This window comes from Myotis yumanensis, unplaced genomic scaffold (assembly GCF_028538775.1).
Source record: "Myotis yumanensis isolate MYYU_CA2020_CCGP unplaced genomic scaffold, mMyoYum1.0.hap1 SCAF_14, whole genome shotgun sequence".
Lineage (NCBI taxonomy): Eukaryota > Metazoa > Chordata > Mammalia > Chiroptera > Vespertilionidae > Myotis > Myotis yumanensis.
Window position 1 is genome coordinate 43058937 of NW_027223765.1, and position 21885 is coordinate 43080821.

Below are 21885 nucleotides of genomic sequence, written 5' to 3' on the forward strand. Positions count from 1 at the left end.
TTCTTACGTATGGAATATCTACATCATTCAAGCGAAAATAAGTGTTTGGTTGGAATCAATCAAATAACAGCAATTTAGCCAATGTGAAGTGCATAGGGACTAAGTCGGATCCACGCCAAGACTTATCCAATGTGGAACCTGTTTCCTGTCTCCTCTGAACACTGGCCTGCACCTCCACTGAGGGCACAGACCTACTGAATGGCCCCACGACCTCCTAAGGAAAGACCAAATCTCCCCACAGGCCCAAAAATGTAAAAATTCGAAGACATGGTTCAAGAGCACAAGAGGGAACACACATCTCAGTTAGGCTGCCTTCTCCCAAAGTGATCACATCATACGCTGCCTCTACACGGATATCAGGCATTCACCGCATCCTTCGCTGCTGCCCACACGGATAATTTATTTTCTGCCAACTGTTTTATTTGCACAATAAGTAGCTTGTGTCCTGCATTCCTTCGCCATCCCCAAAATATAATCCAATGGGGAGAAGCAAGGAAATAGGATAGTAACATGTTTGTTTGTTTTCCAAGTGTAAATAAGAAATAACAAACCAAGTGTTCCTTTAAGCAATTTGTGTAATACCAGCTTTCTTCAATGGGTGAAAGAATACTGAAAATTAAGGATACTCTTTGGGAAGTAAGAAACCTTTGGAATCATAGGTGCCAGGAGGGGGACCTATATAAATACACAACAAAGGAAGGTAAATGACATTCAGACTTTTTAAAATGATTTTTGATAAAAATAAAACCATTCCAGATCCAATCATTTATCTGTGGTTCCCAAATCTGCAAAGCTGAAAAAATGAAAGAAAAAAAATCCAAGTGTGAAGCAAACTCCCTTTACTGACACAACCTGATGCAAACTGGCAGAGGGTTACTTATATAGTCTCTTTTTATCCACTTTAGGGTGAGGACTTTTTTTCTGCAGAAATATCCATGTGTTTGTACAACACTCCCAGCAACCTCACTGGGAATGTTACACAATCTATAATACATGCAGTAGGTCTTCCCTTTCCAAAATCCACCCAAATATCCGAAATCCAAAACACCTCTTGCCCCAAGGGTTTGGATAAGGAATCTTCTAAAGAAAGCTGTTCAGGTAGAACATTTTCTATCAACTCAGCATCTGCTGCCCAGAATTCTGAGACAGTGCCTTACCTCGGTTTGAAGAATGGCAGCCCGCTGTTCTTTGGCAGTAAGCGACTCTTTAAGCACTTCAATGTGTTGCTTGCAATCTGAATTTTGATTGCTAAGGGTTTCAAGCTTTGTTTGTAAGGCAAGAAGTTCTGATTCCTTCTTTGAAAGTTCCTGCTTTAGCTGATCAATCTGTAAAACAACAAAATTGCAAGAAATTAGAAGCCACAAATACTACTCTCTATTTGAAAACTACTGATTTCTCTTACAGTCCGTGTGTGTGTGTGTTCTTTAAATGACTTGTTTCTTTTTCTTTTTCACAGTCAGTGATTATTATTCTAACAATGCAGGCTATACGTTTGATGAAAAAGATGCTCCTGGGAGTCACACAGACTTGGGTTCTGGGGTGGCTCTGCAAATGTGGCGGAGAGTGTAGAAAGCCAGAAAGGTAAGGTCAGCAGACGTCCGTCCACCTTCCACCCCACTGAGAACAAAGGTTCACAGTGGAAAGAAGGCTTCCAGGCCAAACCTACTATTCATCTATGAAACCAAAGACAATTCACCAAGATCCTCAGAGGGATAAACAGGGAGCTAATAAAGGTAAGAAAAAAAACCTAAGACATAAAACTTAACCTAAGACATAACTTGGACCTTCTCTACTATTCCACAGTGGAAATGATCATTCAAGGGCATTATTTGACAAAAGAGAATTCTCACCCCCTGTCCCAAAAAAATAAGTATTGGGGGTGTTTCTTTTGCTTATATTAAATACTGAGAAAATACAAAAGAAATAAAATATATATAAAGTATAAGGGAAAATAACACAAGTAATATCCATCATTCAATTCACCAAAAAAGATAGTTAGAATTATCTGTGCTCCAGCACATTTCTATCTCGTTCTTTCCCCTTCAGAAATAATTCCCACTCTAAATTTTATGCTGATCATTTTCTTGCTTGTCTTTTAGGTTCACCATGTATTTTTTCCATCTGTAAATGATATATACCATTTAGTTTTGAATACTATTTAGGTTTTTAACTTTGTTTGCAGTGTATGTTTTGTGGGATATTTTTTAAGCATTAGGCTTTTTTTCTACTCAATCTTATGTCCTGGAGATTAAATTGTGTTATTGTACAAGCAATTTGTTTGTTTTCTTTGAAGAACAGTATTCCATTGTAAAACTTCACCGCAGTTTATTTGTCCATTCTGCTGCTGATAGACATCTGGGTTTGTTTCCAGGTGTTGTTGGTTTTTTTCCTATTAAAGTGCTATTCTGACCTGGCCAATGAGGCTCAGTGTCGATCTATGAACCAAGAGGTCACGGTTTCATTCTAGGTCTGGGCACATGCCCAGGTTCCAAGCTCAAACCCCAGTGGGGGAACTGCAGGAGGCAGCCGATCAATGATTCTCTCTCATCATTGATGTTTCTATCTCTCTCTCCCTCTCCCTTCATCTCTGAAATCAATAAAAGTATTTTTTTTTAAAAAAGTGCTATTCTGAACATTCTTCTACATATCACCTGGTACACATAGTAAAAATAATCTAAAAGTTAAATTGCTAGACCACATAGTATACACATCTTCCACTTCACTAGACAAACAAATGTTTTCCAAAGCAGTTACATTAATATTCATAGTCACAGGCACGGCGTGTTCATCACTCCACAGCTTTGCCAATCTTATGTCACCAGCGTTCTACATTTCTGCCTGCAGAAGGAATGGCAGCTTCAGCCTCCTCCTGCTGGCAGCCAGCCACCATGCTAGAAGTCAGCTATCCTCCAACCGCTGTGCTCCGAGGAAGCCATACCAAACACACAGTGGGCAAAGAAAGACAGAGAAGCTGGTGGAAATGATAATTCCTTTCTCTTGTTCATGATCGTAAAGGGAAGAATTTCAATGTTTCACCATGAATGTTCATGTTTGTTTTAGCTTTTTATAGGCCCTCTTAGGTTTCAGAAAGTTCCATTTTATTACAACTTTGATAAGTGTTTTGTTTTGTTTTTTTAATCTTCACCCAAGGATGTGTTTACTGATTTGAGAGAGAGGAAGGAAGGGAGATGGATGAGTAGTTTCAGTCTTCCATATTTCGATCTTTGAATCTGCCTCATCTGTTAATCACTTAAAGGTGAGTTAAAACACCTATTTAATGATGAAATCATAAGTTCTTCCTTATAGTTCTACCAATTTTTAGATCTAGAAATGGTTTCTTTGTCTTAATGTCTACAAATCCCTTCCTTTAAAGGTTATGGAATCTGTCATTAGCTGCAGTTTTTATAGTTTTATTGAAATATAATTTATATACCATAAAATTCACCTAACTAACGTGTACTATTGATGGTTTTTAGTATTTCCCATCATCATCATGGTTGTACACGTGAATCCTCTCAAAATAAAACCTTTCATCATCTCAAAATTAAAGCCTAAAACCATTAGCTGTCCCTCTCCATTCCCCACCCTCTACCCCCAGCTGTAGGCAAAAAATACTAGTAATCTACTTTCTGTCTCTATAGATTGGCCTATTCTGGGTATTTTGTATAAATGGAATCACACAATATATGTACTTTGTGACTGGCTTCTTTCATGTAGCACAATATTTCAAGATTCATCCTTTTTATTGCTGAATAATATTCCCGAATATGAATATAGCACATTCTATCAATTCACCAGTTGATGGGCACTCATGCTGTTTCTATATTTTGGCTATTATGAATAATGCCACTACAAATATTCATGCACAACCCTGTGTGGACAAGTTTTCATTTCTCTTGGGTATATATTTAGGTGTAGAATTGTGAGGACATGTGGCAACTGTATGTTTAGCATTTTGAAGAAATTCTAAATCATTTGCCTAAGTGACTGTAGCATTTCCCATTACCACCAGCAATATATGTAGGCTCTAACTTTTTCATACTCTTACCAGAATTTGTTATTGTCTGTCTTTTTAATTACAGCCATTATGAAGGGTATAAAGTGGTATCTCATTATGGTTTTGACTTGCATTTCTCTAATAACTAATGACACTAAGCATATTTTCACATACTTATTAGCCATTCATACTGGTATATCTCTTTTGGACAAGTATTCTAACTGCTTTTATGACTTTTTCTTTGCCTTTTATGGCTTTATTTGATACAAATGGATAGGTTTCTTCCTATTTCTCCTTTTGGGGTACTTTGAGCCTCCTGATTGTGGACTGGTACCTGTCATCAGTTTTGGAAAAGTATCAGCTTTTATTTCTTCAAATATGAATAGTGATCTACTACATCGTTCTTTCTTGAACTCTGATTATAGTTATAATTGACCTTCTTTTTCTATGTATCTTAACTTATCTTTCATGTATTGCATCTTTTTACTTAATTTATTCTGCTCTATTTTCTAGTTTGTTAAGTCTCTCTTCTTCTGTGACCCTCCTCTGTGATGACTTTATATTTATTCATTGAGCTTTGAAATTTGCATTTTTATTTTCCCATTTCTAGAAGTTCTCTTTAAATTTGCTTGGTATTTTAATTTATTTTTTAAATATATATTTTATTGATTTCAGAGGGGAGGGGAGAGGTAGAGAGACAGAAACATCAATGAAAGAATCATTGATTAGCTGCCTCCTGATTACCCCCCACTGGGGTTTGAGCCCACAACTCAGGCATGTGCCCTGACTGGGAATCACACCATGACCTCCTGGTTCAAAGGTCGAGGCTCAACCACTGAGCAACACTGGTTGGGCTAAATTTTCTTGATATTTTTATATTCTCTCAACTTTTATTTGTATTCAAATACCTTCTTTTATTTATTTAAACATATTAATCACATTTATGTCATAGCATTTGTCTTAAAAATCCAAGTCCTAAAGTTCTTGCCACCTGGATCTGCTGTCTGTTTTTTCTACTGATTCATGGTGGCTTGCTTTCTTGCAGATTTTCTAATTAAAAAAATAATATTGTGCCTTCATTTTTTTGTAACTTTATCTACAGAAATACTTTGCAGGCTAATTTAGCATGAAGCCTTCCAGAGCAGTTGCCTCTGCCAATACCTGAGGCCCTACCAACCAAGGACCCCTTTAAACCACATCCTCTACTTGAAGATTCCGGATCACCTCACACTGCACATCCGTGCAAGATCCAGCTGTGGGTATAGATTCTCAGAGATCTTTTTTTTGTCTTCCACTTGGCTCAAAGTTTTAAAATATATACTTTTCCCTGTAGTCTCCAGTCTGAGTGAGAGGAGAGTAGAATTGGGAGGTTATTTGTAGTTAATCCTCACACCGAAGGGTGATGCTTTCCGGGATCCCAGCCTTATGTGGTGTGGCAGCAGAATCCCTATTTGACTCTTCATCTTGAGCAGGCTCAGGCTTCTGTCTCTTTTCTTAAATGTCCCTGTGACTGTGAAAATCAAAGCTCAAGTTCACTTGCCTAGCAAAGACTAACAAGAAGATTTAACCAGTGCTCGATTGATCACTCCAGCTCCCTGCTTTGGCTTAAGTTTGGGCCCTTGAGATTCTTTCTAACTTGACAGTTCACATGTACATTTTTATTTTATTTTCTGTTTGTTTTAAATTTATCTTTATTGTTGAAAGTATTACAGATGCCCCCCTTTTTCCCTGTGGACCTCTTCGAGGGAAATACGTTCTAAAATGCATTTCATCCAGCAATTTTTGTTGTTTTCAGCAACTGAAACTGGCATAAACAAGGGCCAAGCTACTGACAATAACTGCTGAGCATGAACCAGAGTGAGATGCTTAAAAAAAGAAGTGAAAACATCTTCAGAAGTGCTCAGGTTGCACAATTTACTAGAAGGATTTATATGGAAGGAGATTCCATCCTCAGGAGAAGTCAGACTGATCAGGGGGCAAATAGGTTGCATCTTTGTTGCCATATCAAAAGGTTTGGTAGTGGCCGGCTGAAAGGTAGTCTTGAGAATGGTTCTGGTTTTGCCTGAACGTTCACTGGGAGAGAATCGTGATTCATTATCAACATACTCTGCATGTGTAAGCAGGTGGTGGCACGGCTCAGGTATGTACAATCCATGAACTACATTATTATTGTCATAATCTAATCATGTGAGTCGATTATTTTTATCTGGAATAGAGTAAGAAATTCCCTCTCTCTCTCTCTCTCTCTCTCTCTCTCTCTCTCACGCACACACACACACACAATGGAGTGTAAGTAGAGGAGAAATCAAGATTAGGATTACCTAAAATTACAAAAGAAAAAACATCTGTTGTGATCAGCAGTCTTCTCAGGGGATTTGGCTACAAATCACAGGCAGTTAACCTGACAGCACAGAATCTAGTTAATTCCACATACGAAACTTATTTATCTGGAAATAATGCTAAAAACAAAACTTTCAACTCTACATGCCTATGCAAAGATGATGCTTCTAGTGAAAAATCCAATCTGTGCTAACTGCTACAAATACCGGAGTAGAAATCCACTGTGAGAGTGGGGTATTGAGAGAGAAATTTGAATGAAATTAACTTGATCGACAAAATGGTATTTTGGTAATAGAAAGAAAGAAGATGGGAGGTTCTACATACACCTACTTTATTCAATAAAAACAGACTGATAATGATGAAACTCTTTCAGTCTATAAATATTAAATACGCAGTTGCTTTAAATAGCTTTCAGACTATCACTGACATGAGATGAATTTTAAATAAATATTATATGCAGACAATAACAGAAAAAGACTTTCTAGAGGGAATATAGTTATGGGGTAAAAAAAAACATATTCTTCCATAAAAATATGCCTTTGGCTTCTTTTATAGCCATAAACTCAATAAAAATGGAAAGTGATGCAATTGAACATACATGAGAACTGAGGCGGGGGAAGGCTGTCTGGGTGATGGCAAGAAAAGCCAATCGGAATTACATCCACGCTTTGCATGAAGTCCATGTGGACATCAGGCACACTTCATCTCGTCTGAAAGTTCTTCCACCGGTTATGTCTGTGACACAACCAACACCCTGGAAAAAGGACTCTGCGGAGGAAAACAGCGTCTTTGTCACTGCAGATATGGCCCTCGTGTGTAGCAAGTGATATGCGTGTTATCATGCAGTTTGGGTTATGAGGATTGTAATCCGTCAGAGATTAGTAAGAAAATGGGTTACAAATTCCAAATAAAGGGGGGGTCGAACACAACAGACTGGCGTCTTGGGTGAACTCTGAAAGCAGAGGGAGCAGCTAACATAGAAGCACTGGGATCGGTGGGCGAGAAATGTGTTAGATGAGGAACAAAGCCTTGTACAGAACAAGGGATGCCATCACTCTTCCCCTGCCAGGAAAACATTTATGTATGTTACATTCCACTGTCAAAGGCTTAACAGTGCTCCTGAAAGTAATTCATGCTTTTCACAGCCTCTTAGTTCTGCTCTCACAGTCTGATCCCTCTAAGCCAGTGGTTCTCAACCTTGGCTGCACATTAGAATCACCTGGGAATCTTTTTTAAAATCCTCTTTTTTAAATCCTGATTTCTGGGCCTCATCCTCTGAGAAATCCAGAAATCAGGATTTTAAAAAGATTCCCAGGTGATTCTAATGTGCAGCCAAGGTTGAGAACCACTGCTCTAAGCTCTCTAGGGAGGCCTGTTGGGACAGGGGGGAGTCGGGGCTGGGGGTGGAGAAGGTGTAGAAATTGAAGTTTCCAACAGGGAGAGTGGTGCAGCCAGCAGGTCTCCCAGAGCCTCGGTACTCAGGGATCATGTGCAAGTGCCGAAGGGCTTGCAAGACGTCACAATCTCCACCCAAGACTATGGCCAGCAGCCCTCTGCCTTTCACAGATGAGTTTCTGAGATCTGCTTTTACGTTTTTGCAATTCACCTTCCAGCTTTCCAGAAACGTTACGATCATAGTTTTTCTATGACATCACATTAACAAAAGCAATTTAGGTCTTCAGTGCTGCTTAATTTAATCACCGAGCTTTCAAGGGTCCCTACCAGTCCCAGGATCTGTTCAACATCAAAAAAGAGGTGCGCGCGCTTTCACGTGGCTATTAAAATACTTCCTTTCCCTCCAGCTTACATGCTTGACTCATATTAATAATTAGTGCAAGAAGAAATTCCTTTTCATACACAACATTGGAACATTGTTTCTATGTCAAATTTCACTGAAAAAGTATCTTCAATATACTTCTATATCTAAAAATGAGTTTGTATATAACAATTATTGGTAGCTGCCTTTATTATCTATTTGGAGCAAATCATTACAGATTGAAATGGAGACGGATTTGAGATCCTGCTCTGTTAATGAAAAAGAATCAAATGCTGAGTCAATTTTATCAACAGGGAATCATAAAAACAATTTCCAGTTAAATAGTATTTCAAAAATATCAGCAAATGAGAACATGGATATGTGAACAATATTAGGGGATGTTTTTTCATAATTAGGTTGAATTTATCTCATCATTGTTATTTAAAAAATAGAAAACTCCTGCCCTGGCTGTTGTTGCTCAATAGTTAGAGCCTCCGCCCACTCACTGAAGAGTTGTAGATTCTATGCTGGTCAAGGGCACGTGCCTGGTTGCAGATTTGATCCCCAGCCCTGGTTGGGGCAAGTGCAGGAGGCAACCAATTGATGTGTCTCTCTCACATATCTCTCTCTCTCTCTCTCTCTCTCTCTCACACACACACATATCTCTCTCTCTCTTCCTCTCCCTCTTTCTCTGTCTGCCCTCTCTCCCTCCCTTTCACTCCCTCTTAAACAACAAACAAAAATCAATGGAAAAAAATATCCCCTGGTGAGGATTAACAAAAAAATAAAAAATAGTAAACTTAGAAGCAAGCATGATAAAACATGCTTTGACATCTGGTAAAGAAATACTCAGGTCCTAGCTGGCTTGGCTCAGTGGATAGAGTATCATCCTGCGGACTGAAGGGTCCCAGGTTCGATTCCAGCCAAGGGCACATGCCTGGGTTGCAGGCTCGATCCCCAGTAGGGGGCGTGCAGGAGGCAGCCGATCAATGATTCTGTCTCATCATTGATGTTTCTATCTCTCTCTCCTTCTTCCTTCCTCTCTGAAAACAATAAAGAAATATATTTAATTAAAAAAAGAAAAGGAATACTCAGGGCAATCAGCACCTCTAATCTAGTCTTGCACACAGTGGTTATTCTAGTTGCCTCTCCAAAAGTCCCTGGTTAGGGAGAAACTTTCTGGACCATCTTTAAAGCTTTCCACATATTCATTACAAGCAGCAATAAGAAGGCACAATATTTAACTGCAATTTTAAGTTTGGTTTCCAAAGAGTGTGAGTCCCCTCCTTATGCAGCATCCCATAAAGATGTCTGAAATGTTCTACCATGACTCTTTGAGTCTTTATAAAACATTAAAACAAAAGTTGTAAAGTCAACACTCCTAGCCTCAAATCTATCATTTTTTGTTAGTTGGGATCCAACGTCCTTTTGTGATTTCCATTTCTATCACTGCCTCAGTAAACCCAGTAACTTTAACAATTACTTCTCTATTTCCCACGTGAGTTTCAGAGCCTCTAGGATTTATAATTTAATATTTCTTTCCTGTTTTGGAAAATCTGTCATTTCACATAGATTTGAGTTCTTCCTACTTCCCTATCTGTGTGAATTGGGGGTGGGATGATATTTTCACTTATCCTTCTAGGTTTTCTCTAACATTGATTTAAGTCTGCGTTCTTCATTGCTGTTTTATTTAGACAAAAAAAATACTACCACCTCTAAACCTTAACAACCTGCATTGCTCTAGCCAAAAGTGAATTCCCCTCCCATCAAATCTTCAGGGTAGTGTTGTTTTGTTTGTTTGTTAGTTTTATATTTTTATTTATTTCCGAGAGGAAGGAAGAGGGAGAAAGAGATAGAAACATCAATGATGAGAGAAAATCACTGATTGGCTGACTCTTGCACACCCCCTACTGGGGATCGAGCCCGCAACCCGGGCATGTGCCCTTGACCAGAATTGAACCTGGGACCCTTCAGTCGCAGGCTGATGCTCTATCCACTGAGCCAAAGCAGCTAGAGCATCCAGGGTAGTGTTTTGAGTATATTTCTTTACTAAGTGGTCAATATGAATGGACGGAAAATATTTTGAATATGCACTATTTTTAGTGGGCCTCAGTGGCTAGCTCAGTGCCATGTGCTAAAAACAATGCTTAACAAGATGGGGACTGCAATATTCAGATTCCACCAATGACAGCTTTATCCATCCATACAACTCTGCAAAATTAAAGAGTTCAAGAGACCCCCAATGGTGATGCTGAATTGTTCGATCAATGTGTGTAACCAACTATTGCAAAAATTAACTCCTCACATATCTGTGATGATTTGACAAGCAATATAGTCAAGTAAACTTTGTAAAGAATTATTCAAATAGGCAACAATGAACCATATAATATGCTAGTGATCCAATTTTAGAGGCTATCAGCCCATGCCTATCCAATTTCACAAATTCCATGATAAATGGTTTAGCCACTGGAATCAGTACACACAACCTAAGGGATCCCAAAAGCATAAGACACAAGCACCCAGGACTAAATGTTTAGCAATAGCTATGTCTTAACAGAACTGCTAGGCCATTCCTAGGCTTAAGTAAGGAATCAAAGTAGAAGTAAGAAAAACAAGTAATTGAAGTAATGGTATGAAGTTTGAGCAGGAGGAAGGAAAGACTCCTCCTGGCCCTGGAACAGCTCAGCCAATGGGAGGTTGCCATAGCTCAGCACTGAAAAGTCACTGTACTTCGAACTTGCAGTTTCTCCAGTGGACTCTTCGTTTACAACAGCCCCTCCCAAGTCCACAAAACTCTCTTTTGTTTCTCTATGTGTGTGTGTGATTTACCATTAGACCACATGTCCCGAATTGCAATTCTTTGTTGTTCCCCAATAAACTATTTTGCTGGAGAAATACCAGGCAGTGGATTAAAAGTCAACAGCTTTTTTTTTTTTGAGACAAGAACTTACACTATCTTATTTCATTTCATCCTTTCGGACAACCTCTACAGTGGGTGGTGTTGCCCCCCTCTTATAGAAGAGGAAAGTGTGGCTGGGTGACATAAGTCACTCCGCAAAGCCCTGCCGCTAGCAAGGGCAGGCTAGAGCCTTCCCAGTCTGCCTTTGCCCTCAGCCTGCACTCTTCCCACCCTACTCCATAACTCCCCGCAATCATTCTTCTGGCCTGACCACACTGGGAACCAACCCTTCAAAGTAAGTCTCTCAGACAAGTGCAGGCCAGTAACAGTCATGACTTATTTGCTGAAGACCATGTAAATGCTTTATTTTACCTGGACAGGAGTCCATGGTGTGAGTGAAGTTTACAAATTTCATGGCAGTTTCCGTTAAGAAGAGGCTTGCACTATCTCTCACCATGCAATGACAGGGAAGGGAGGAAAGGTTTAAGCTGAAACAATAGTTTCCCCCAAACCTCAGATCTGTGCCTCTGGTCTTCATTCCCAGAGAAATTTGGTCATCATCTGCAGGCCACGCTACAACTGTGCTTGCTGCACCTCAGCTTAATGAATGCTCTGAGAGGGAAGGACTGCAAAAATGAAACCAGAAGGCAGGGCTGAGCAGGAAAACCTATTCTGCATTTTGTGGTGGTCCCTGAAAGGAAGGGGTTAGATCAGCCGTGGGCAAACTATGGCCCTCGGGCCGGATCCGGCCCATTTGAAATGAATAAAACTAAAAAAAAAAAGACCATACCCTTTTATGTAATGATGTTTACTTTGAATTTATATTAGTTCACACAAACACTCCATCCATGCTTTTGTTCCGGCCCTCCGGTCCAGTTTAAGAACCCATTGTGGCCCTCGAGTCAAAAAGTTTGCCCACCCCTGGGTTAGATTCAAACCCACTGGACATTCTCCTTCTCATATCTCCAATCCTTGATCCAAATTTTTATTCATAATCTCAATGTCAACTTACAGATGGAAAGTTGGCAGTACAGTTTTTGTTTTTTCTCTTCGAAAAAGCACACATATGTACACACATATACGTATGGGGTGAAGCAGATGCTAGATATTATTATTTCCTCTCTATAATTTGCAAATGATCTGCAATGAGCATGCATTTATTTCACAACTAATAAAAAATCAATTATCATTTAAATACTTTCTCTCCCTACTCCCACTGCTTTCTCACATCAATATGCATTATTCTTAAATCTGCTACATTTTATAAGGCAATAAAAAGAGTAAAATCTAGATCAAGAACAGGATTATTTACTAATAATTTTTTATTGGTGCGGTTATTATTGTCAGAAACAAGATGATTTTAAGACAGCAATAGATAAAAGCACTTCAAAGTCTTATTAGACCTATTGGACTATTCATATATTCAATTATTATGTATGTAAAAATAATAGATATTCAGGTGCATGGTCCATTTGTAGCCCAGTTCAATTTTGAAAAATGTAAGACAAATTCTTCAAAACTAGTAATATGAAATAACTTAATGAAACATGTTACTAAAATAATACATAAATATTCCATAGCAACAGGTAACAACAATAATAATAACCACTGTCAACAACAATGCCTGACATTTGTAGGGATCAGACCAAGGACTAAGGGCTTTAAATGCATAATCTCTTGGGATCATCAAAAAAACAAATGATAGAGGCATTTTTCTTTTTCTTATCCCTATTTCACGGATGAGGAAACTGGGGCTTAGAGAAGCTGAATAATTTGTACAAATAGCAGCATTGGGACTCAAAGTCAACTTTTGTCTTAAACACTATACTAAAACTAAAATGTCCTCACATCATTCAAATCAGTTAAATTAACTTCTAAGATTGCCTTTTGAGAATCATCTTCTAGGGATGGACTCAAAATGTGGCAATGAGAGAAACTTTTTAAAATAGTTTTCAAAACTTATGAAAACTCAGAAAATTTGGAAGTAAGAGGACTATTACAAGGTAATTTTAATTCCCAAGACAGAGCAACAACAAAGGAACTCATTAGAAAATCCTGAACCCCTTTGTAGGTAGAAATTCTACCGAAGGTTTTCCCGGATTTCTTTTTGGAATCTATGCATCTGAATTAAAATTTTTGCATTCCTCTTTCTTGTCCATATATTTCATGATATCATATAAAGCAGGTTATGTATTTGGGAAAAGAATGTAAGTCACACTAAGAGTATAAAAGTTTGTAACTCTGGACCATACCTTGGTTTTCATGAACTTGGAGTGACTTTTGTAAACCTCTATTTGTTTGATCTCTTCTTCACGGTCCTCAGTGTTCAGCACACCATTGGCTTTTAACATCTGGATCTCATCCTCAAGATCCCTTATGTTTCGCTCCAATGAAGCAATTTTTGTGTCCTGTTTGTGAAATTTAAAAAAAAAAAGAAAAGAGAAGGAAAGAATTGTTTTTCAGTGTTATCAAAACAGAATTTCAGATGGGAATTTTGGTAGTAATACATTAACCATGATGTAGACATAGCCATGAATTCAGAACATTTTTTTTCACTTCTAAGGAACGTTTATGAGATTTGTTAAGCTCCTAATAAAGATCATGTCTCAATAGAATACAGGGCTACCTAGATACGTTTGCCTAATATCTGGGAATCAAATTACCAAAGCAATAGTAATAAAAGTGAAAATATCATTTAAAGTGGACACATTTTTAATTCAAGATATAGTTTACCACTGTATATCCTTAAGTCTACTTGTAAACATAAAAATGGTGTGTTCGTGAGTATATTCTGTGGCTGGTTTTATAAGGCATGCTTGGAATTTGACTGTGAGAGAAAAGGAAATTAAAATCTACTAATGGGAAAAAGGATTCTCATCTAAAATGCAGACATAAGTGAAATTAAATAACTGAAACTTGACTTAGTATGACTGATACACTAAATATTAAAAATTTTATAGTAACTGGAAATAATATATCACAACGTCATGATTTATTTGGCAAGCTGTCAGCTCCTAACATCGCAAAAACATTACTACTTTGAAGGGTATTTCTAACCAATTGATTTACAGTAAAAATACAAAAACAAACAAACCGAGAATGTGGGATTGAGAAAAATAAACATAGAGAATTTTTTAAAGGAAATGACAAACTCTGTACACAACGTAGAGCATAATAAGAAATGAAGCATTAGAAAGTAGAGAAAAGAAAGCTCTTATGTGGGGGAAAAAATCATCCCTCAAACTTCATTATTAGACTCAAGTCAATCTTGTAAATGAAACATGTGGAAAATTTCACTTTAAGTTTTCCCACAATCACCATCTACCTGCCATTTAATTGTACAGATTCCAGGAGCTTATATACATTTATAACTGAGTATCAATTAAAAACAAATCACCAACTCATTTTGTAACAATTCTTTTAGAATGTAAAAAATTAAGAGTTCCAAAATAAAGGCAATGAATAAACTATTCAATTCATAACTAATTCATTAAAAGGACTCAGCAACAAATATGTCCATCCTGACTTTGTGACTATTTTCTATTTTATTTCCATATATTATATGCCCGAAACATGTCTCCTGTAGAAATATAATAATTATTGTTGTTAACATTGTCATCATAGTTAAAAGAAAAACAAGGATCTGCAAGAGAGACTTATTGAGCTCCACTGTCTATGTGCCAAGATCCAAGTGCTCGAAATGCTGGAGAAACACTTTTATTAATTCTAAAAAACAATTAAAAAATCCAAGAAGAAAAAATAAAGAGATTCTGAAATTTGCAAGACTATTAAGGATGGTACAGTCCACAGTATTCCATTTCCTTTAAACCATATTTACTGATTTTTTTTCCAGTTACAAAAATAATACACTTTAAACTCATTGAAAATGGAGAAAATCCCCTCTAACATCATTAATGTTTTTACATATAGCCTGCCAGGCTTTTTTATTTTAGATGCAATTTCTGGAAGTCTAGTGTACTTCCAGTTTGAGTGAACGGAGTCTTGTGGACTGAACATTTGTGTGCCTCCAAAATTCATATGTTAAAGCCCTAACTAGTAATATGATGGTATTTGGAAATGAAGCCTTTGGAAGGTAGTCAAAGTTAGATGGGGTCATTAGAATGGGGCCCTTATGATGGGATTAATGCCCTCAGGAGAAGACACAGTAGAAAAGTTGTTTTTTTTTAAAAGAAAGTATTCTCCTATGGCAGGTGAGGATTAACAAAAATAAATAAATAAATAAAATAAATGGCAAAGGTTAAAGACAAAGAGAAAATCATAAAAGCAGCAAGAGAAGAGCAGTTGGTTGCGTGCAAGGGATCTCCCACAAGACTGTCAGTTGATTTCTCAACAGAAACTTCTTAGGCCAGAAGGAATTGGCACAAGATATTCAAGTGATGAAAAGCAAGGACCTACAATCAAGATTAATCATATAATCAATAATAGTGTAATAACTATGTATGGTGTCAGATGGAAGCTAGATTTATCAGAGTTGTCACTTTGTAAGTTATATAAATATCTAATCACTGGGTTGTATACCTGAAACTAATCTATAATTAAAAAAAAGGTAATATGCTAATTAGACTGGATGTCATTCCGGTCATTCTTCCAGATGAAGCCAGGGCCAGAGGGAAGCCCGGGTCCCACATGCCAGAGGGAAGCTGGTGCCAGCAGCCAGGGGAAGGAAGGCCTACTCTTGCACGAATTTCGTGCATTGGGCCTCTAGTATAATATATGTACATCAACTGCAATTGAAAAATAAAAAATTATTTTTAAAACATTATGTTTTTAAGCCACCAGTCTGTGGTCATTTTGTTATGCCAGCCCAAGCTGACAGAGGTAGGGAGTCATCCTTCGTGACTCACTTGGAGCTCTGAGACATGAGAACTCCACATATAAAAAGAGCAGCAATAAGAAAAAGGCTATTAAAAAAGAATCTCTAAAAGTTTACAAGAATGTTCTTAAATAAACGAGTCATTTTACCTCAATGTTTTGACTATAAAATTGAGACATGTCATTATAGAAAACTTAAAAGCTATTGATAATTACAACTGTCCATAATCACATCCCCCAGATATAGCCATTAACATCTTGAAAGCCTTATTTTATTTTTACTTTAAAACACAGAAATGATATATATCAATATGATATAGATTTCTTCCCTTTATTGAGATGTAAGTTGACTATTGATGAGATGTACAAATATCTAAGTAGAATGTTTATGAGTTACTGTAAGTTAAGTGTGAAAGGCAGGGCCAGCATTTCTGCTTTTCCTATATAAAATCTCCTAGAAATTCAGACCCAAGTCTAAAGTGACCGACCATTTTCATATGTATGTATGTATGTACATATATACGTGTATAAATGTGGAGTGTGTGTTTGTGTGTATGTGTACTATGATACACTTTGTAGTCCTCACATCTTATACCTTACTTTTTGGATAGCGCTTGGTAGAAGTTCAGGTTTCAATCACGTAGACAAGCAAAGAAGACCCCTTCAGCTTTCCAGTCAATACTTGATGCTTTAGTTAGTAATGACCAGAACTGCCTATTTCTAAATGGGTTAGAAGGAGCTTCCACTGGACTTTAAAAAACTGCATACTGCTAAAGAAAGATCAGCTGAGTTAAGATAGAAAATATCTTAACACAGAAAACCCTCTTGGCCTATAAACATCTGAACTAAAATTTCATCAAATGGTGAATCACATTAACTTTTACTAATTTTTTAAAATTAACCAACAACTTTCCTTTTTCCTACGAACTTCTTTTTCCCTTTAAACTTAGGTGTCCCAAAACAGAAGGAAGAGGAGAGGGAGGGGGGTGGGTACTGAGGAAGTTACTTGAATAAGGGTCTATTTTTTTTCTGTCCTGATAAATATTTATGTTCTTACATAAGAAGTCAATTTCAAGGGCAGCAGAACTCACACCTGAAATCATGAGCATATAGAAAAGGAGGTAGAAAAATATTATCAAGATCTAGAGAGAACAGGTACAACATACATAGATACATTAGATAGTGTATTGACTGTGCCCAAGAAGATGGTCAAAATTCTGAACCAGAGGAAGACAAAAAACAAAAGCACGTGAAATGTCAGTGTCTCAAGTGACTCACTTTGAGAAACTCACGGAGAAGAATGTTTTTCTTTTTTAAAAATTTCTAAAACTAGATAAATGACTAGAAACATATTTATATTTGAGTAGGGCTATGAAAGGTTGAAACTACTTCACAAGTCCTGATGGCTCAATGTGGCAAATGGATGGATCCTATCTTTCAGAATAGATACCAAACGCACATCCTATGTAATAAAAGGCTAATATGCAATTGTCCCCTACACAGGGAGTTCGATGGGCAGTTCAACCAGGAGTTCAACCAACGGGTGGGGCCAGCCGGCCAACCGCCCTCAGCCCCTCCCTACAGCTGGACTCCACCCACCCATGCATGAATTTGTGCACCAGGCTTTCAGTGTTCAATAACCCCCTCACTGATGTAGAATAGAGAGAGAAAATTAAATAAAGACATAGGCTATAACATCCTGAAAAGTAACATTTAAAAGATAGAGCAACATTTTACTCCCAATTACCAGAGATTTCTTCATCTGAACATCTTCAAATATTATTTGTAACTGATATTTTTAAATTATATATTATGTAGTGATTTTCAAATACTCATCTAGATTATGTTTCACAAATAAGCAAGCTCTCGAGGCAGAGAATTGTGGGCCTTCCTTAGAAATGGGGAAAGTGAAATAAAACACAGAACAGCTTTCCGACCACGGGATCCAAACGCTCTGTGAAAAGGGGCTCCCAGGGTCAACTGCCGTGGAAATGCCTGTTGGGCATTCCCAATGCACATTAGCTCTGGAAGTACTGCTGGTTCTGGAACTACTACTGCCAATTATTCCTTTTTCCCAATTGTTACTCCTATAGGAGTCAATTCTTGGTGAAGAAATTAGGACTTTAATGATCACATTAAGCTCATGGTTATATAAGAAAGTGAAGAATCAAAACAATAATTTGGATTCCTCAAGGGAAAACGTGCCATGATTACACCCAATTTAAAATAATTGGGGTTTTAAATATGCAAATCACCTTGTCAGCATCTGTCACTCAAAGGTGGTTCACTGAGTGCCTATGCTGAGCCCCAGCAGTGAGAGAACAGACTGCTCTGCTCCTGGAACGCAGCACTTCCCTTCCTGTCTCAGGTGGCATTCTTCGTAGTCTTGCAATAGGACAACCATGAAGTTGTTTTGCTTGTACACTATTTCATGGCTAAAGACTGTAAAACTGTGGGAAACAAAGATTAAGGAGAAAAAAAATGTGTTTGCCTCACTCCCCACTAGTTAGAAAAAAAATATCTGAATGGAGTGTCTCTTTCAAATAATTTCTTCCCACATAGTCATAAAATATACTTGTAAAAATTTGATATATAATTGCAGACCTTAACTCCTACTTAAAGATTCACACCCAAGATGATTTGACATCTATCATTCCAAAACTAAAAACTAGGTATTTGATGGAAAACTAATAAGTAAACTACTGGAATTGAACCCCTAGTAATAAACTACCCAGTGGGCCCAACTTGCGGATTCTTTAGCCAGCCATGAATATTAGCACCAGCCCATGAGCACAGGAACTAGAGCAATGAGCATGGAAGTCAGGCGGGAAGGCTGAAGTAAGTTACTCTCTGCTTTATCTTTCTGTCAAAAATCATCTCTGTATTTTTCTAGGACATGTCTGCTATAGTCGATAGTAAACTTAAGCACAGGGAGTTCTCTCTTTCAACAAATACAGATTGAGAATCTACTGGGTACCCATCACTTTGCCAGGTGTGTGAGATCTCGACAAGATTCATGGCATCCTTCTCTCTCTAACACGGAATACAGTCTAGATCCCTGTTACTCAAAGTGTGGTCCACAGACCAGCGCCATTGACACCAGCTGAGAGGTTTTTAGAAATGCAGAGTATCAGGCCTCCACAAAGAACTACTGAAAATAAATCTGCATTTTCACAAGGTCTGAGGGTGAGCGTGGCATTCTAAATGACTGCAGGGTTCCAGCACATCCAAGGGACAAGACTGACCAAAGCAGAAGAGACCAGGGCCACTTTACTGCCCAAGTATATTTAGAAAAGTCTGAACCTAATCTCAAGAGCTATCCACCTTGGCATGAGGGTACAGAAGTCCTGGGAGCAAACTTTCTGGAGCATCTTTGCCGGTCAGGATGTCTTTACTGGCCTTTTCATGTGTGTCAACCATTACGTTCCCCTTAAACAGCAAGAAACGGATTTCAACTCTTCACAAGGAACTGTGAACACTGAAATGGTGAGTAGGGGGAACATCCAAAAAGCAACATCATTTAGTCACAAAAAGTAACAATTACGTTATTGCTGAGTGTCACATTGTACTTTCCTTCCAAATACAGTAAGAATTACTGGTTTCACTTTAATATCAGGCCAAGAAAGAAAACACAGGCAGTTTTTACAAAGCAATGGAGCTCACTGTGATCACATATCGGTCTACGGACGTCGATCAACAGACTTAGGGCCAATTTGGTTTAAAGAAGAAGACGTGATCTAATGTTCAGGAAACGTCCCTACATAATTATATTACACTTTATTTAGAATAAAATTCTAGACTATTATTACTGGATACCACAGAGGTTCTTGAAGGCTTAAGCTTTAGAAATCATCTACTTGGAGCTGCAAACATAACTGAACAGCCCTTGGTCTTAGGCTCTCTGAGTAATGCCCTTCCTTTGGAAGGATTTACTGTGTGGGATTCACCGCGGTTATGTGAGGCCAAGGGAAGCACTGCAGGGGAAAAAAAGTCGTCTTGGGCATAAGCCATGTTAAGAGAAAAAAACAGAAAAATAAAAAAACGTGTCTTCTTGGGCCTTATTAAACTGTAAAGAGATGATGACCTACATTAGAAGATGACAGGGGACATGCCGTTTTTTTGTTGTGGTGCTTTTGTGTTTGATTGTTCAGATGGCATCTAATTCCTCATAGCAAAACATACACACGCGCGCAGCTTCAGGATAGACTATTTCAAATTAAAAGCCATTCGGGTGCTTTGGTGTTTCTTTTCATGGTCTCATTTTCCTACTGCTGACTCATTCTCAGGAAGCCCATGCCCCGGGAATGTCCTTCCTGTCGGGCTGTTTCTATGCACATTACTAATGACCCACGGTCAGGAGATGTGTCTCTAGTGGTTCTTGCTGGACACTATGTGACCTCTGAGGTTTTGGTCTCCGTGAGCACATTTCTTGTTGTTGCCAATGGACTCAAGTCTAACAAAAAGAGCTCGAGGTGACAATCCAGCAGACCCTTGGAGAGTCACAAACCTGGATGCAAATCCTGGTTCAGGCATTTACATCTTAGGGAAAAAGACTGTGCCTCTCAGAACGAGGACCACGCTCAAGGGCACGTTAATAAAGTGACAAGTGAAATATAACGCATGAAAAGTGCCTACTGCGGAGCCTCCTCCTGGAGAGTGAAGGGCCACCATTGTTATCATAAGCCCATTGGCCAGTTCTGTGGGGTACACATGTAGAATACCACAGCGACTCGTCTTAGTCCCCCCTGTGTAACACCGCGAGCATGTCCCTAACCTTGCTAACCTTAGTGAGTGCCATTTAAACCTTATGAGAACTTAGTGAGTGCCACTTAAACCTTCCAGAATCTTAGTGAACACACAGTAGGTACTCTATAAGGATTACCTTCCTTCCTATTTCCTGTGTTAAAATATATCTATTACTTCTTTGTCAGTCTGCTCAGCTGCTTTTCCTTTGGGGGACCACATTCCCCCAATTCCCTGTGGTTTTCATGGGGTTCTGATGTATGACTATGCCCTGTGGCAAGTTCCGTGGACCCTCGGGACATGGTGACTGATCCAGGAATGCACCCATGATGCCACCGGGCCAATAAGAGACTGACATGAATCCCAGGGCCTCTCCTTTTCTGAGGTTATACTTCTCCTTTGCTGAGATTACAAATGATAAGGAAAACACAGGCCTGTGGCTGGTTGTAAGCTTCTTTCATTCATGAATAAGAATCTGCCTGAATTATTGGGCCCTTATAACATCATTTGAATACCTAGATACAGCTACATCTGAATCATCCACTTCCCAGAATACCAAAACACAATAGCAGTGTTTTGGCCATTTTAAACCAAAGATTATAACATGCAAGTGATAGTGTGAAAGATAACACCAAAATATAATTAGATATAATATTCTGTAAGGCTACAGATAGAGATGTCAAAAATGGGTTAAGACCGCCATAGCTGAGTCAAGAAATCTAGAGAAAGTACAGAAGCTTGTTGTGGGGTTTGGAGATGGATAAGAACCTATAATAATAAAAGCGTAATATGCTAATTAGACTGGATGTCCTTCCAGACAACCTTCCCGATGAAGCTGGGTCCTGGGTGCCTGCTGGCAGCCAGAGGGAAGCCCGGGTCCTGGGTGCCAGAGGGAAGCCAGTGCCAGTAGCCGGGGGAAAGAAGGCCTACTCTTGCACGAATTTCGTGCATCAGGCCTCTAGTAAGGTTATAATAGAGAAGATGAGTTCTTTCCAGCCAGAAGTAACAATACACACACATTCAAGGGCATGTAGCATGATGTCCAGCACATATTATTTAATAAATATAAATTGAAAGAATAAGAGAACAAGATTAGAGTATATAGCAAGGAGGGGGAAGAAGGCAAGGCTGATTAAAAAATATAGATCACTTTGTGTTGCAGAGGAGTTAGAAATGAAAAGAAGGCGAGGCTGAATGGTAACCAGTCTTCAGCAGAGGGGTAAAAAATAATGGAAATCATGTAAAAGTCACAGAAAATAAGAGAGTGACATTTCAAGAAGGCAGAGAAGTCAAAGTAAAAGTTTGGAGAGATTAAAG

General features: G+C 38.4%; 1 protein-coding gene across 5 annotated transcripts in view; it reads right to left on the minus strand.

Annotated features, from left to right (window-relative positions):
• ERC2 (ELKS/RAB6-interacting/CAST family member 2) overlaps positions 1 to 21885 on the minus strand; it is an 882521-nt gene that overhangs the window by 581209 nt on the left and 279427 nt on the right. For all 5 annotated transcript variants that reach the window (XM_070390793.1, XM_070390792.1, XM_070390791.1 and 2 more), the window contains 2 exons: positions 13245 to 13400; positions 1158 to 1325 (listed from right to left, as the gene is read on the minus strand). In XM_070390793.1, coding sequence (XP_070246894.1) covers positions 1158 to 1325; positions 13245 to 13400 — 324 coding nt within the window. The remainder of the gene's footprint in view (positions 1 to 1157; positions 1326 to 13244; positions 13401 to 21885) is intronic.